General features: G+C 36.8%; 1 protein-coding gene across 19 annotated transcripts in view; it reads right to left on the minus strand.

Moving 5' to 3' along the window:
- Positions 1 to 17575, minus strand: part of DLG2 (discs large MAGUK scaffold protein 2) — a gene marked incomplete at both ends in the record, with an annotated part of 1874976 nt that overhangs the window by 588351 nt on the left and 1269050 nt on the right. For all 19 annotated transcript variants that reach the window (XM_080912637.1, XM_080912640.1, XM_080912639.1 and 16 more), the window contains one exon: positions 11966 to 12016. In XM_080912637.1, the coding sequence (XP_080768763.1) occupies positions 11966 to 12016 (51 nt within the window). The remainder of the gene's footprint in view (positions 1 to 11965; positions 12017 to 17575) is intronic.

Below are 17575 nucleotides of genomic sequence, written 5' to 3' on the forward strand. Positions count from 1 at the left end.
GGGCACTAAGGCTCAGGCCCAGGACAGTCAGTGCTAGTTAATATTCTCCTAGTAGGATTTAAAAGTGGAGAAAGGAAGGTAACTCAGCTGGAAGCTGCTAGGTTAAAAAAAGGAAATTGGTGAAGTCAGCAGCTGAGTTTTTGCTTAAAGCTCTTGGTGCTAATTAATGTAAATATGCCCTTTGAGGTATGTTTACTAGGCACGTCTTGATCCCTAGACTTTGATGCTTACATCCAAAGAAAAGTTAGATTAATGACTCTGCAGATGCCAAGAAACTTTAGTTCTACCATTTTTTTTCTTTGACATCTGAGTCCTGTGGTTAATACAGGGAAAGGCTTTCTGCACAAATGAAAGTCTGTTGGCTCTTATATCAGAGGCTTTTTACATAATAGAGACCTAAATCCACAGACCCGTCACTAGCCACCCTTCTGCCTGACATTTTGAAAAACTGTTCTTCTATTATTGAAAGAAGGAAAACAGTAACAGGTTGCTTTGACGGAGAATATATTAAGTGGCTTATAGCCTGTCAAGAATATTTTACTTCAAAAAAATTCTTTTGCCATCTCTTCTCAGTAGTAAGAGGTCTGATTATCATTTAGAAAATAGAGATATTCTGTCAGGCAGTGCACCAGTCAGCTTGTGACACTAGAATAAAACACCTGGGATAACTAAATTAGCAATAAAAAGGAACTATTTCACTCAAAGTTTTTAAGGTAAGATTGAACAAAATGGATATGTGGCTTCTGGTGAGAGCAGTAGATAGTGATGCTTGACTGTAGGAGCGACATGAAAGCAATGGCCCTATCTCTCCCAGAGAGAACGGAGAACAGCAACAGGTTTCTGCCTTGAAAGACTGCAACAAGAACTACCAAGAAGTCACTTGGGAAGTGCATTTGGAGAGTATACATCATGACCTAAGGGATTCCCACTGGGTTCTACCTCCTTAATAGGTTCCACCACTTTCGCCCAGTGTCACTGAGAGGGCTAAGCACTTCACATCTGGATATCTGACTAGTAGCCAGTATTCGAATCATGGCAGCCTGTGGCTATATAAACCTAGGATATATCTACCGTACTGTTTCAGTATAGTAGTAAGTAAAGTACAACTTCAGCATCTCTGTTTGCAGTCACTGTGTGCACATTATACGTGACTGTGTTGAACTAGTCTGGATAGGAGAATGAAAGGAAAGCATCATGGATGAGCATTGGCACTTGGGTGAACCTAAAGAATGGCTGGCTCTTCATGGGAAGGGGATGCTTTCTGCTACCATCTCTTGAATCTTCTGGCTCTCACTCTCTCTGCAGAAAGCTTGGATGATAAGTCTCAGGAACCTCCAGCAAAAAATTTATATGTCAGCCCCTCTTCTCTTTCCAATCTCATATTTAAAGTGCTTCGAATATTATTTGTTTTCTGCCCCATAGTATAATGTAGAAACCCTTGAGAGACATTTTGATGGGCTTGCCAGTCTTTAAATTATATTTCAACTTCATATACAGAATGTTAAATTGAAAACTTTTCCATCATCTACCTGGACATCCTTATGCCTTAACCTCAGGCTGGGTATGTGTGTAATTATGTTTTTCAGAATCTACACAGATAATCCCTTATGCAGCTCTACCCAATCAATGGCACAAACAGAGTGCCGAGATTGGCAGCCTTCCTCAGACTCATATGTTGTCATGAGGAGACATGTATTTCTGTGAAGAAGGAGGGTGTTCCTCCAAGGGGAAGCTGGCCCTAATACACAGAAAAAAATAGGAGCTCTTTCTTCTGACAAAGACTGAAGTTGGAGCCATTGAAATAAACCATTTTATAAAGATGTCAGGATCTGGAGCAAATGTTATAGTTTATTAGAATCGTAAGCTATTAGAGAGTGGAAATGAAAGCATGAGTAGCTGTGAGTTATCAAAAAGAAAAGAGATGCAGATGATACTAGATTATTCTATTAGTTACAGATATAAACTCAGTTTCCAACTGTATTCATGAAGCGAACATATACATAGAATGTATTGATGATTATCTAGCATGTTTTATAGTGCAAGGAAGAAACTTATCATTCACCATGATTATTGATGTAAACACAACCATATATATATATATATATCACACACACACACAGACACACACACACACAGACACACACACACACACACTTAGAGAGAGAGAGAGAGAGAGAGAGAGAGAGAGAGAGAGAGAGAGAGAGAGAGAGAGAGAGAGAGAGAATACAAAATGGGGGGTAAGGAGGAAAATAAAATATTATTATTTTACTATTTGACCTAGCTGTGCTTCATGTCTGAAGTTACAGCAACATTTGAATATCTTAAACACACAGAGCATAGAAAACTGTCTGTGTGTGTTTCATAACAACAGATAATAACATCTTTGGAATTCTTTTAGATAACCTACAGATATGCATTTATGTAGGGATTAGTCAACCATTTTCAGTGAAAAAAAATGAGACCTTAATAGCTTGACTTATTTGCTTAAGGTCACATAGGAAGTAGCTAATCTTAGATTTATGAGAATTCCAGACTGTTCCTCACACAATTTTAGAGACTGGCTTGTAGTCCTTAAATCTTGTCATGATTTCATCCAAAGCTAATAAAATGTATCGAAACCCACTTTTGTGTCTAAACAAATGTCTGTATTTGAGTGATATACATGTATATAACACACAGATATTTGTTACATATGTATATATATTACACACATATATACATATATGTATATATATATATATATATATATATAATGTGTGTGTGTGCGTGCATAGGTGTGCAAGTGAATATGTGAATTTGTTTCAAGCATACTGAAAAATTACACTGTAATTTAACATGCAATTGAATTTGAGGAAATAATCTATTATCTAAAATTACTTACCTGGAATAAGGCCTTGCTATGGTTGACTAAGTAATTCTGTAAACCATTCACAAGTGTTTTGGACTCTGCTCAACATTTTTATTACCAGTAACTGAAAAGAACTAAGGAGGCCTAGAATCAAATGAGGTGATCAGAAACCCAGTTCTCCACATTACTTGATGTAATAGATACTTACTTCTATTTGAATTTAGGAATTTTCACAATGATCAATAATGCGAGATCAAACAATGTGGCCTAAGCAAACCAGACATTCCATCACTTTCCAATTGACTCCTGGATGAGCTGGTCAAACCATTGGGCACCTTTAATGGGCAAGCCTTTATTTCATGAGAACTGTCTTCAAAATTCCCATGTAACCCACTTTGCACACCAACTGGGTTTCAACTGAAAGAACTTTTGAGACTGAACATGTTAGTTACTTATTTCTGCTTTATAAGGATTTTTTTTTGTGGGTAAAATAACAACCAAGGGAAGGCAGGGATTTATACTTTAAGAAATAGCTACACTCTTTGATGATCTTACAGGTTAAAATGAATATCCAGAAATTGTTAAGAAGGACAGAGTGCATTTCTCATCTGTGCTCGATCATGGCCATGCATTTTCATCAAGGTTTCTTAGGCTGAATCTATCATCTACACAAGTGAAATAGCTTCCTATGGTGTAAATCATACCAGGAATTCACAGTCTGTTGTCCTCATGTACAGAACACTGACAAATCACTCAGAGGTAGGGTAGTTACTCATCAAATGTGACAGGTAACTCTGGGCGTCAGTAAGGCTCGAGACTTAACAGGTGCTTAGTGTTTCTTAGTGTTTGGCAGTAACAGAAATTTGTTCTCTTAGAGTGTTGGCACCTTTGACTCCTTTCTTCCATCCTAAAAATAATAGAGATCAGTTCTATAATTTTTTTCACCTTAGATAGAGTTTCTTTGTGAAGCCTTGTCTGTCTGTCCTGGATCTCATTCTGTAGACCCAAGCTCTCCTAGAACTCACGGTGATCTACCTCTTCTGCTTTCCGGGTGCTTAGGATTAGAGGCATGTGCCACCTTCACCCTGCTGGTTCCATGATTTCTAATACATTTAAGCAGTCTACTTTTCATTCACTATTGACCAAATTTACCCATTAATTATGTGCTAAATGGCACACCTGCATTTTCTTCTCTGTCCTATGTCAAGGAGACCCAGTGCTACAGCTAAAACAGTGTTTTTACACCACATATAACTGTGCCAATCTCATGACTAAACCTCTCCGGGCCTTCAGACCTAAATTAGCTCACTTGCAATGTTAACCAGAATAATCATTTTCTCACCTGTTATCTCTCTCTAACCTGTCTTCTTTCAATTCTTGCTTCACAGCTTGAAAACCACATTTATTCTAAATGACCTGAGGATGTGATTATTCTGGGGGCTTTGAGCAGTGGTTTGCCACTCCTGTCTGAAAGGCTTTCTCCTTTTGCTTCTTGCTACCGTCTTACTTTCTTCCCATTGCCCATAGTCCAGTTGAAGTGTAATGTGTCATAGAACGTTCTTTTTTGGGCCAGATATCCTTAACACTCTGTTCTTCATGGTTACTATTTACTCCTCTCTAGTTCCATGCAACATATGAAATACAGACATTGCCCATTACTCACATTTAGTTAAAGCCTGACAAACTGATGCATGAAAGATCTTCATAGGGTTTACTATGTTTAGAATGTGGCTAATGCATCTGACAACCCTAGAGTAGAGAACAAGTTATCAATTTGCCTTCAAATTGCCCACTGGTTTTGCTGTTTCATGTCTCATGACATAGTAAGTAAAAACACTATTATAAGTTATTCTACATACATAGGGCAGTGAGAGAGACAGAGTCTGTTCACTGTTTAGTTTAAATTCGAGATCTGTGTTTGTGAAAAACATTGGCAAAAAGGAAAAGCTGTGGAGAGCATTTTTGGTGCCTCTGGACAGTTTACTTCACCAGGATAATCAGAAGCTGTTCAAGGCAGGAATCTGACTCTGGTCACATACTCAGAACATTTGCATTTGAAGCTCAGGGAAAAACACTTAGAGTTGTACCTCAGGGCAGGATATTTACACCTGTAGCTAAGGGCAGGCTCATTGGATGTAGGTGTGGCAGTCTCTTTGTCTCTTGGGACTCCCTCTTGTCCCTGATCTTCACACCTGGCCTCCAGTAAGCTCTTTACAGGATTTTTCATTATTAAGTTGCTTGTTCCCTGACTCAGAACTGATGTTATCTTTCCAAATGTAATCACAGTGGTTTAAAAGAGGACTGAATAAAGAAGGCTTCCCTTCAGCCTCAAGACTGGCCAAAGTAATGTTACAATTTTGACTGTCTTTTTTTTTTTCTTTCAATCCTTGCTCCTGCACTGGGGAACCTGTTGTTTGACTGAGCTGGTCCTGGACAAAAAGCCAAGTTAAGCTTCTTGGGGGAGAGAGAGAGTATTTAAGCAACCCTTCAAAGGGTCACCAACTCACTGTAACAGAACTGATCATAATCCTCTCCTTCCTAATAAATAACTTTTTCTGAAGATTTTGACAAGTTATGTATTCTCTATGAAACAGACTCTTAACCAGTATAAATGAAGTTTACAAGATGTATTTTATGAAGGTATTATTAAATGTGACCAATTTAGCATTTAATTAATGTTATAGAGATTAGACGAAAATGTACAAACTGTAAGTCCAAATAGAAGGGCTCTGAGTTTTTTTTTTTTTTTTTTTTTAATTTTTACCTTTGGGTCACTGACATTTAACAACAACAACAACAAGAAAACAGTAAGGAAAAGGCAGGTTGTAGAAGAACTTCTTGTTCATCTCTTGTGAACTGTCCATTAAGATTTAGAGGCTGTTTGTCTTTCTTTTTCCATATTCATATATGTAACATGTGTGTAGAAGTCCAAGGTTGATTTCTGGGATGATCCTTAGTTATTTCCTTTCTATTCCTTCTGCTAACATCTCCAAATCATTGAGAGATAGAACTATCCTGGTGCAGCTAGCCTTGACAGAAAGCTTGATCTGCGGTCATCCATCTTTCTCAAAAGGCTGGAGATACAAGTGGGCTGCCATGTTCACCTGGCATTTAAGTGGTTTTTGGTGATCTGAAGGCTCACACTAATGCTTGTCTTGCAAGTACTTTGACTAGATACCAAGAAGTCTTTCTTGCCCTGTAAGGTTTCTCAATAGTAATGGTATACTTCTGAGAACTGATACATTAATAAAACGAGATATTAACAATATATTTATGATGATATTATAAACTTTTATATCGATTGATTCATTTTCAAGAATCCTCTGAGATAATACAAACATTCTAGTTTCATCCCCTAATATGAAAACTGTGGTCCAATGTCATCCGAACAGCAAATATTAGAGTGCTTTAAAACCAATTTTATACCAGGTTCCATGCAACTCCTTCCAATAGCAGAGGCACAGGCAACTCACATACCTTTGCTGATTACGACTACAATGTACAGATCATTTTAGGATCATTTAGCAAATGAGATACAGAACTGACTGAATATGTAGAAATAGCATATGTTCTGAAAGAGATGGGTATTAACAACATGGAGGAAGAACATGTATCAGATATCAGTAAGTATAATTAAATAATAATAAATCTGGAGTGGGTTGAAGAATGCTGAAATTTGAAACTAATGTGCCTGACATAGAGAGGAATGATTTTCTAGATGAGATTATAGTGAGAAAAGTATGCACACATGCACGCATGCATACACACACACACACACACACACACACACACACACACACACACACACACACATTTAAAACATTATATATTAAGATTGAGGGACATTAGCATGTAAAGAAAGATTTCTCCAAGCAGAAAGAATAGCTATTATTGAGGCCTTGAGGTGAGAAAAGCATGGATTTTTTTGAGAAATCCCAAGAGTCTCAGCGCAGAGTAAGATGTGTGAAGAGAGAGGAGCAGGGAAGACATCTCATGATGCTTGGTCAAGCTTTATGGATATTGATGTTTGGTTGGTGCAATTCTCAGCCTTTGGGGGAGTTTTTGTTTTTGCTCTGTTTTGTTTTTAATAATAAAAGTGGTGTAGCTTGGATTATATTTTGAAAACTACTACCCTAGTTACCTGGAGAACAGTGAAGCAGGCTTCTAGAGTGGTTAAGGCATGGGTGAGTTTGCTTTAATAAGTAATACAGCAGGTTGATTTTGATATATGTATTTTATAGAGGTATATGCAGTCCTGCTCATAGATCCTCATGAAAATAAGTAAATGATACTTTAGAGATCGTTTTGGCTGGATAATAAGGGAAAGAGCAGCTCCATTTAGCTCAGACAAGGACTGTTAAAAGTGAAGCAGCTTTGAGCAGAAGGGAGGGAGCCCAAAGGGACCCCTTGGTATCACAAATATGTGAGATTGACAGTTAGCTGTACAATAGCTGAGGAACAAGGTCACAGCGTCAGATTCAGGAGGGAAGTCAACTCAAGAGATTAAGGTGTGGAACTGGATGAGATATGACACTCTCGAAGGAGAGCAGGTGAAGATGTATTTTCACTTGGTTTCTGAAATAACACAACATCCACAGGAACAACAGCAAGGAAAATACGAGAGCACAGGAAAATATTATGGTCTAAATGTCTAAAAAAATAGACAAGTTTGATGACCTAGTGACAGCTAAACAGATACACCAAATGTTTCCAACAAATTAGTTAGGACTGGGAACTGATGTTCTGATTGGGCAAGACAGAAACCTTCATAACTGTGACAGAGATGATTTTAAGCTGTCTTTTTTTTTATAGAGTGCAGAGAATAGGTAGATTAAAATAAAGTTAAGAGCTAGGCATTTTATCTTATCATATACCTGCACACCTGGCACTTGGGAGGCAGGAGGATTGTTGCAGGATTGAGCTCATCCTCTCTGCAATGCAAGTGCTAGGCCAGAAAATTGAGTCCACAAAAGAAAACAAAACACCAGCAAATACAAAAAAAAGAATATAGGCTAATAAAGTATAGAAAATAAAACTGCACATTTGTCCTACACGCAAAATAGTCTAATGTGGCAAGAGATGGGTAATGTGGCAGGGGTATATTCGGTCCAGTAATGTTGTCTTATTAATAAGAGATATTATGCAATGTTCATATCAAAGGGAAAACACAGAGGAATGGGAAAACGCAAAACAGGTGATCACTATAGAAACAAAATCTTTAAATGAATAAGAGATTATGAAATCCAGCTCACAAATGGAGGGCTGTCCCAGAAAGAAAAAAGAAAAATCTTCCACTTTCCTGGCAAGTTTATTGCCACATGGTTACAGAAAGAATAAGGTAGAAATGGAATCATGAAATACTTTCTTAACTTTTCCCAAGGATACATAGAGGGCAGTTTTCAGTAAACAGTAACCATGATGATGGAAGGGTTTTTAAAGATTTGAAGATGCCATGGCAATGTGTAAGTTTTCTCAAATAAGGAGAAAGAGGATATTTAAGAATTTTCAGGAGAGTTTTGAGAGTCATGGGTCAATGGCTAAGAACTTAAGGCAAGCTGTGTGTTTCCTTGGCCTTGGCCAGCAGCTCAGGTGCTGATGTGGAATGAATAAAGGGGGGTTTAATGACCAGTTAGTCAACAGAGCTGAGATTGGGATGCACAAAACAAACCAGGTAAATGCAAAACATATGCAAAGAATATATGAGATGGGAATTGAAAATGCTGGACGAGGCTACACTTGGTGTGCAAGAGAATGATAGGCATGAAGGATGAAGACTAGGGGGAACCATGAACTTAGTGAAGATTGTGCAAGTGTGGGACAACTCTGTAGAAGACAGAAGATTTGGCACAGAAGATTTGGAGAGTATGCAGTTAATGGGATTGACAAGGTCAATGAATGGTTGGAAGTCCCAGAACATGGAGTCAGGGAAAAGGTGTGAATACTTAGGAGTAGAAGAAAATAAGTACTTGTGAGAATCCAGACTCGAGACTGCCATTATATGACTCGAAATGAATCCCCTCTCTCTCTGAACTTGATATTGGCTTCCTGCTGACATATATACTAAGCTAATATAACAGTGATCTCTTAACGATGTATGTTTACTGAGTAGGGGAAGGAAGAATTAAGCACATGGTAAGACCTGCTCAGTTGCTTAGGCTCTAGATTTAGATGGACTGCAAATTTACATATTGACTGATAACTTACTAATCACATTGCCAACTCTGGAGAGGTGAGGAGGGTAGTGATTTACAAATGTTTGTATTCTCTCTCTCTCTCTCTCTCTCTCTCTCTCTCTCTCTCTCTCTCTCTCTCTCTCTTTCTCTCTCTCTCTCTCATTTGAGCTAATTTCTTCTAATTTCACTTTCTCTATTTAGCATGCTCTTAAAATTTTATCAAAGTCCATAATGGATGTTTTAAATACTCCATCTGGTAAACAATTAACTTTCTATGTAAATTTCTTTAAGACTACTGACACTCAATAAAAATTAAACTTAAATGAATAATCTGTCGACTCATGAAGTGCATAGCAGAAAATTAAAGAGAAAATATAAATTTAAAAAAGGTTCATAGTATTAACTCATACTTGAGTGGTAGCTCACAGGGTAATAATTATGTTTTCATTGTACATTAACGTATTATAAAACTATTAAAGACATTTAGAAGAGATGCAAGGAGAAACAACTAAAATCAACTCAAATCCTTAATAATGCCAGTACTTTTAACAAATTGATGTATATACTTTCAGGTCTCATATATGTATTTATGAATATTTGTTATGTATGTGCATGTATATATATTTTATTTATTTAGTATATCACAAATTGGCTATAATTTAGTATCGTTATTTTACATAGATTTTTAAGTATAGAAATTAGTAAATAGCTTTTCAGTGAAAGAATGATAAACCTTCAAGTAGGGGTGTGGCCTTCTCAAGAACAGTCAAATATTCACAAGTTATTTAAAGGATTTTGTAACTTCTTTGGGTATCATTCTCAGGAGTTATTAATAAATATAAGTGGGTTTACAAAATGGTTCCCACTGTGCACCTGATGCTGATACAGTTGCTATGGTAAAACCTTAGGTCATAGGGATGCAGGGAGGTAAGATAACTTCACTGCAAACAAAAGTTAATAGCCTTGCTTGAACTTCTAGAGATGAACAAAGCCCTAACAAAAGTCATAAACATTCAGGCATTAAATCTGTTTTTTTAGTATTTTCATATGAAACATCTCTATGCAAAAAGGAGAACTTGGGGAGAGAAGATTCAAGAACACAGTGAAAGCAGTTTAGTTGCATATGTTCTGGGTTTAGAAGAAGGCTTACCATTTTCATCTTGTATTGTACAGCACAAACAAAATGACCACCACACACCTGCCATTCCTAAACATTTCTTTCATGTTTGAGCTTTTGATTATTTTTTTTACCAAAATGAAACGTGACACTACAAAAATAATCAGCAATCATCCCGTTGCTTAGAGCGTTGTAATTTGCTTTTGGCATGAGAGGACCATTCAAAAGATGCATTTTGAATTTATAAATAATAAAAAAATCTAAGGGTGATTCTCCATTTACAAAGTAAATTGCTTACAGATATCTGTCAGTAACCCTCACAAACCATATTATCGATTGTGCTGAAGTCCTTGATTCTCAGCTGGTGAGAATCTTCAACCCAACTGTGCTGGTCTACCACTATTTCCTAATGTTTATTCCTTTTCTACTTTTTATTGGTTATTTTCTTTGTTTACATATCAAATGTTGTCCTCCTTCCTGGTTGCTCTCTGCAAGCTCCCATCCCGTCTCCCTCTCCGTCCTCTATCAGGGTGCTCTCCAACCAACCCAGACTCCCAATTTATCGTCCCAGCATCCCCCTATGTTGAAGCAAAGACAACATATTCTATTACTTTCCAAAAAAAAGGACACCTCAAAACATTTTACTTTTATTAAAACTTTTGGAAATGTAAAAAAACAGTTAAAGAGTTTTATTCAGTTTGATTAATTAATATTTGATTATATTTTTTAAAATATACAATTTTTAATACAATTGAGATATGCTTAGTATTTTTGCAATTACAAAGTATTATAAAATGATATTGACATATAATTTAGCATTTAATTGTGTTTAATTTTAATGTGACTAAAGTTTTATGGGTATATAATGACATAGTAAACATATGTTTAAGTCTTCACTGTTAGAAGCAGTATTTAAATTTAATATGATTAATATTCTGTGGTCACATAATGAAGCAATAAATGTAATTTTAAGCCTTAATTGATTTAAAAAGTATAAATATGAACAGTTGTGAAATATGTCTATTTTTATAAATGTAATTGTGATAAAACTATGCTTTTTTACCAAAGTTTTTGATCCTTATTTCCAAATCAACTCATTTTCAGGACTGGTTATTGTCACTGGATATTAGGATTCTTTTGGAGTATTTGCCAGTTGGATCCCTCACTATTCATGCTCCTGTCTTCAATTCCTAGTGAGGGTAGGTAAGGGTTTATGCTCACCTGTAGAACTATCTGTGTCCTGTTAATGCTTTCTGACACTGTCTTTTCTTAGTTGGCCTTGGACATTTCTTTTGTGTTTCATAAAATATGTAAATACTTGGGGACTGTGTGGCAGTTTTCTTTATTTGTTGGAAGTCATTGGCAAAAACCTTTACACATATTTTTCAGAGATCTGCAAGGATATGTGCATCTGACTTTGTAGATGGGTTTTAAGTGTATTACTCTTCTTGTTAATGAAAAAGAAGATGTGTGGTAGCTGTCCATCAGACTACAACATCAATATCACACAATTGAGAACATCTTGTAGTATGTCAGGAAAACATACAGCCAAATCATTAATAACAAAGCATTCAGCACAAGCTCCCGGCCCATTTCTGCCTTTCCCATTTGTTTTCCCAAGTAGTGGTCACATAATTTACAAATTGAACATTCTGTTTATCCAGACTTTTATCCAGGTGCCATGGACTACAAGTATTTCACTAATACTTTCCCTGTAAATCTGGCAGGGCTCTTTGGGTTAAGAAACACAATTTTACATTTTCTCAAGAAAACAAATTAGGACCTAGACAGTAGAATGCAAAGTTAAGGGTTTAAATTTTTTCTTACCCTCTCCAATGTAATTTCTTCAAATTCATATTCAATTTCTGTTCCATTGACCTGTTAATAAGGAGAAAAAAAGGATACAAATTACTAATGAATTTTGAGTTTGATATGCAATACTTAAAAGTGATGAGGAACTCTAGATATGGTGACATGCACCTGTCTTCCAGAAGATAACCTTCATGATATGCTTTTGATTATATTTTCCCAAATGAAATGAAGTGCTTAAAAAATAATTAATGATGATTCCATCCCTTAAGAATGTTATTATTTGTTGCTTTTTTATGAGAGAGGATAATAGAAAATGTGCATTGTAAGTTTATGAATATCAAACCACCTAAAGGTAAAGATATAATTACAAAGGAAATTGCTAGTTAATATCTGTTTAAATCTCATGGATTAAAGCTCAAGTATGAGGGGTAACTGGGAAGTGGGATATTATGGGATAGGTGTTGGTGGAGGGGGAAACCTGGAAGTGGGTATCATTTGAGATGTAAACCAATGGAATGATCAATAAAAAAGAGCTAAAGTACGACTATAAAAAGGTTGTACAAAACTACATGTGATCTTCCTCCTCTCTGTCTTCTCTATTCCTCCTCTCTGTCTTCTCTATTCCTCCTCTCTCTGTCTTCTCTATTCCTCCTCTCTGTCTTCTCTATTTCTCCTCTCTCTGTCTTCACTATTCCTCCTCTCTGTCTTCTCTATTCCTCCTCTCTGTCTTCTCTATTCCTCCTCTTCTCTCTGTCTTCTCTATTTCTCCTCCCCTCTCTCTCTTCTCTATTCCTATTCTCTCTGTCTTCTTTCTTCCTCCTCCTCTCTCTGTCTTCTCTATTCTCCCTCCCCTCAATGTCTTCTCTATTCCTCCTCTGCCCCCTCATCATTTTTCCTGCTCATCCTCTTCCTCCTTTCTCTTGAGGAGCAAAACTTCACTAAATAATAACTAAGTCAGCTAAGAAATTCCATGTCTTTACTGACTTAAATTCAAGTAACATATTCCAATTACTCTTCACTTTGCTTGTTGGGGAATCCATGAACCATGAAAGTATGCTCAAATACGTCAGAAGGAATAAATCAATGAAATAGGACACATTTTGAAATTCCTCATTAGAAATTGTCTCAGCAACATAAAGAATCCTTCAGTTGATTTGGATTTACAAAAAGAAACACATTTTGAATATAGCCAGGCACCTCCATTTCAACAAATGTGCATACAGAATTATAAGAAAATGCTGTAAAGTGATCTGCAGAACATCCAATTTCTATCTTTATCTACCACAGATGTCCTCTTACCCAATTAAAATTTCAGAGAAAAGCCTCTCAAATTGTTCATTGCTTTTTTTCCCTTCCTTAAGTATATCTCAGCAGTGCCATTAGAATTTAGGAATCAGCCAGGGAGACAATTTTCCAATCATGAAATTGTGATTTCTTTAAGGTGTTAACATCAGTTCAGTTCCATCCTTACTATATATTTAAATATATAGTGCATGAGACTAAGATCTCTACAGAGGCCAGATAGCCAGTCCCTTTACCCGATGGAAAACTTGGTCAAGAGGGAGCTGATGAAACAGCAGAGAAACCAGTGAAGCTAAATACTCTACCAATCTACAAACAGATATTTGTTAATTCTCATTCATGAAAAACATCACTGATGGAAGATGTACCTGCACTTGTAATCAGAAAAAGTATAGAACCACAAGGGTGATAGAGTATGCCTCAGTGACTTACTCAGAGCATGTTTTTGATTATTCAATTACATGAGCTAATTGGTGAATCACATTTTACTGTGTTATTACATTATCAAACAGACCTAAACTAAATTAGATTTTCTGGGCTTCAGCAATTCAGTGACTCACAGAAAAGGGCTTTGTGATGTCAGAAAACTTCAGCAGCCCTAGGAAGGGTTTGGCTGAGTGCATGTAAAAGAAAAAACATCTCTCAAAACTCCATGCACATGCATTCATCTTGTGTGAAGTTGTGTCTGATGTTTTAACTTTCCACAGTTGATGGAAGGAGGGCACCGGGAGGAGACAGTTAATGTGATATGTTCTCGTTCGCTCAGTATGGCTTCACGAAGCTCCTCTTTGCTTCACTCATTTTCTGGAGGGAAACCCTTCCTGTCATTAAAGTTCTGCAAACAGGGGAGGGGGAATGAATCTCAGAGAGAGAGAGAGAGAGAGAGAGAGAGAGAGAGAGAGAGAGAGAGAGAGAGAGAGAGAGGAAAATAAGCCTCTGATAGTAAATAGCCAAAGACTCACAGTGAAAGACATTCTCCAAGGACTAGTTAGAAGGCAAGTATATTTTACTGGTGTGCATCACAGAGACTATATGGTAGCACATATAACTTGTGATTCTCAGTTATAAGATTATACATGCTGAATATTAGATCCAAGATCCATTCCAAATTCACATCATAATATTTATTCTGAAGTTCATGAACAGGGGATATAAACAGAGTCAGCTGGTTTTTTTTGTACTTTAAGGATCTTCAGTTTTCAACTAAAGAATGTAATGTTATTTGCTTAATTTAACAATATCCAGGCTCTTCTCCTAAGGACAAACAGTGACATCCAGGATGTAATCTTGGTCTAAAAAGAAAATTTTATGTCTGTACCAGAGTCTACCAAGATTGGAGAGACATGAATGCTTTTAGCCATAGGTGAACCAACATTCCAACCTTAACTTGTAACACTTTAAAATACATAAGTGTGAGAATTCAGGAGGAAGCTGCTTTAGCGGCTCTAATATTTATGCTCTCTTTAGAAGAAAAGTGCTGGCTGTGTCCTCTTGATGAGTTTTAAAGAAAAAAAAGTAAGATACAAACTCTCTTGGCAGAGATTTTTGATAAGAAGAACAAAACATGAGACCTAAGAATATCTGTATTTTAATGAGAAGTTTCTAAGTCTTCATTGATTCTTATGGTTGCTTAGAACTCTTTAAATTAGTTGGACTTGGAGAATAGTCCATGTGTATTTAGTCGTGTTCCACATATTTACAGTGTGGTGATTTACTGACTGGTGAAGAATCAAGGAGTGTCTTCAGAGGATCATCTCACCCTTCCTCCTGAGCACACTTACAGATATCAAAACCATGCTGAGTGTTGCTTTCATTCACTCCTGGCAATGGACAGACAACAGAAATTCACTGTTGTGCGATCTTCTCCCCAAGGTCTCAATCTAATCCACATCAGTTCCTCAACATGCATCTTTTAAATTTTTATCTATGTATGTATGTGTGTGTGTGTGCATGTTTGTTTATGTTGCATGTTCCTCAATGCTCAAGAGCACGGAAGTCACAGCATTATGTATGGAAGTTTGTGGACAAACTCAGGTATAGCTCCTCACCTTCTATGTTGTTTGAAAGAAAGCCTTGTTGAATGGCACAGGCTGCTAGGCCCATAAGCTTCTGGGAGATATTCCAGACTGGGCCTTCCTTCTCCACATAGAAACATAGTTGTTATAGACCTGTGCTAATTATGTATGTTTGAGGAATTTGAACTCACATCTTCACACTCCTACAGCAAGTACTTTATTTGCAGGCACATCTCCCCAACTCTTCTGATATAAAATTTTCTACTCTTTATGTTCTTTTTCTGAAAAGAATTCTAACATATATTTTTTTCTCTTGATCAGCCACATTTCCTGTGATCTTTAAGCATATTAGTAATATAGTGTTTCTGATAGTATAGGGGACAGGCAGTTGCATAGTTGGAGTCCATGTTACCCCAGCTCTGGCCCTGTTCATCACTTTATAGTCTCTATATCTTGAAAGGTAGAAAACAAAGTGACTGGAATTTTGGGAAATCAATAATATACATAGAATTTCCTAGTTTTGAAAAATATGATTTTATCATAACAGGCTATTTCCAGGCCCTTGTATAGCTATGTAATGAATTCGCAATATGGTTTGGCTGCTGGACATACAGAAATCAGTCTCGAAGCAAATGAGAAACTTCCTTCTTTTGTAGCACTGAGATATGCCATGCAGGCTGTTGGTGGGAAAAAAAGACATTGAGGAAATTACCCAGGTGGGACACTTTATGGTGCACTATCTACCAGCCAAGCAGTATATGCCTACTGGTTCACATGATGGTTATGGGGTAGCAAACACCTCTCTGATTGAAGTTAAGACCTGTTCCACTAGAGGGAATTTCATGTCTGGGCTGAGTAATCCAGTCAAACCATTGCTGAGAGATCACAGTTCTAAATGCTCAGGTTACCAACTTGTCTTCTATGTATGTATGTATGTATGTATGTATGTATGTATGTATGTATGTATGTATGTATGTATGTGTTTATTTATTTTTAGTTCTCAGCAATCAATGCAGAGTCTGCCTGCTAAGAATAACAAACTATGAGATCACAGCCCTAAATGGGATGTAGTTATCAGCAGGCTGCTACTGAAGGCTTAGGAAACATCATAGAAGGAAAAACAGAGAGAGTACGTGAACTTGAGGATAAGAAAGTACTCTGGGAGATACTGTATCACGTCACAACATGACTACTTCACTATAAACTCTCAACTCCTTCCTTTTCTGAGCACTTACTCGCAGTTGATAGTTGGTGGGAACAGAAAATAATTACTTTTTGTAGGTGTGACCATTGACAGGTTTCCAGCATTTCCAGAGGCCCCACCTCTATGTACACATAGGCAGCACTAATTGGGCTGAGTGGGGGTTGGAGAGAGAGGGAGAGAGAGAGAGAGAGAGAGAGAGAGAGAGAGAGAGAGAGAGAGAGAGAGAGAAGGAGAGAGAGAGAGAGAAGGAGAGACAGACAGGCCGAGATAGAGAGGAGAGAGCATTAGGTCTAAGTTAGGAGAAAATGCATTATGGGAGTATGTGAAGAGTTGGAAGGTAAAACAGGAAATATATATGATCATATTTCAGTATATATATGGATAGGATTTTCAAAGATCAAAAATATTTTTCTTTAGATAATTAATTTTTCTCTGTATAATTGATGGTTCTGTTTTCTCTGGTAGCCAAAAAACCAATTTGATGCCATACATTGTCCAGCACATTTCTGGGCAGAAAGCCTTCCTGGCCTCATATGTCACTTAAATAAAGGGAGAGAAAGATCCACAGCCCACTGACATTCCAACTCAGTACTTAAAGTTATAATTTTATAAACTTTGAATGCTTTCTGTCTATTTCTTTGCCTCTGGAGATCTTCAGTCAATTCTCCTGCCCTTCCCCCTTCACTGCTATAGTAACCACCTGCCTAGATGATAACATAATTTGATTTCAAGATTTATTTTTATCTCCCGAAAAGTTACCTTTTCATGAATAGCACAGGTGAAGTGTTTTATGCTTTAATCTTTTCAAATTGGAATCTTAATGATTTCCTTGATTTAAAAAAATACATTTTAAATTTCCCTAAAGCTAAAAACATATTGAACTTCAAGAGGAATGGATTCTTCCATCTCCCAATGCCACATATTTGAACAACGGTTGAAACAGAAATATTAAAGCTCGGGTCTCTGAAGACCAAACACAACTCTGCCCAAACAATTATTAGATACTAATATAGAGCCCTATGTAGTGACAGATGTTAAGAAAATAGACTTCAAGATACACACATGGTCTCCTGAAACAATCCTTTAGTGAGAACTAGCACATAG

The sequence above is a fragment of the Micromys minutus genome, assembly GCF_963924665.1.
Source record: "Micromys minutus genome assembly, chromosome: 2".
NCBI classification, from domain to species: Eukaryota; Metazoa; Chordata; class Mammalia; order Rodentia; family Muridae; genus Micromys; species Micromys minutus.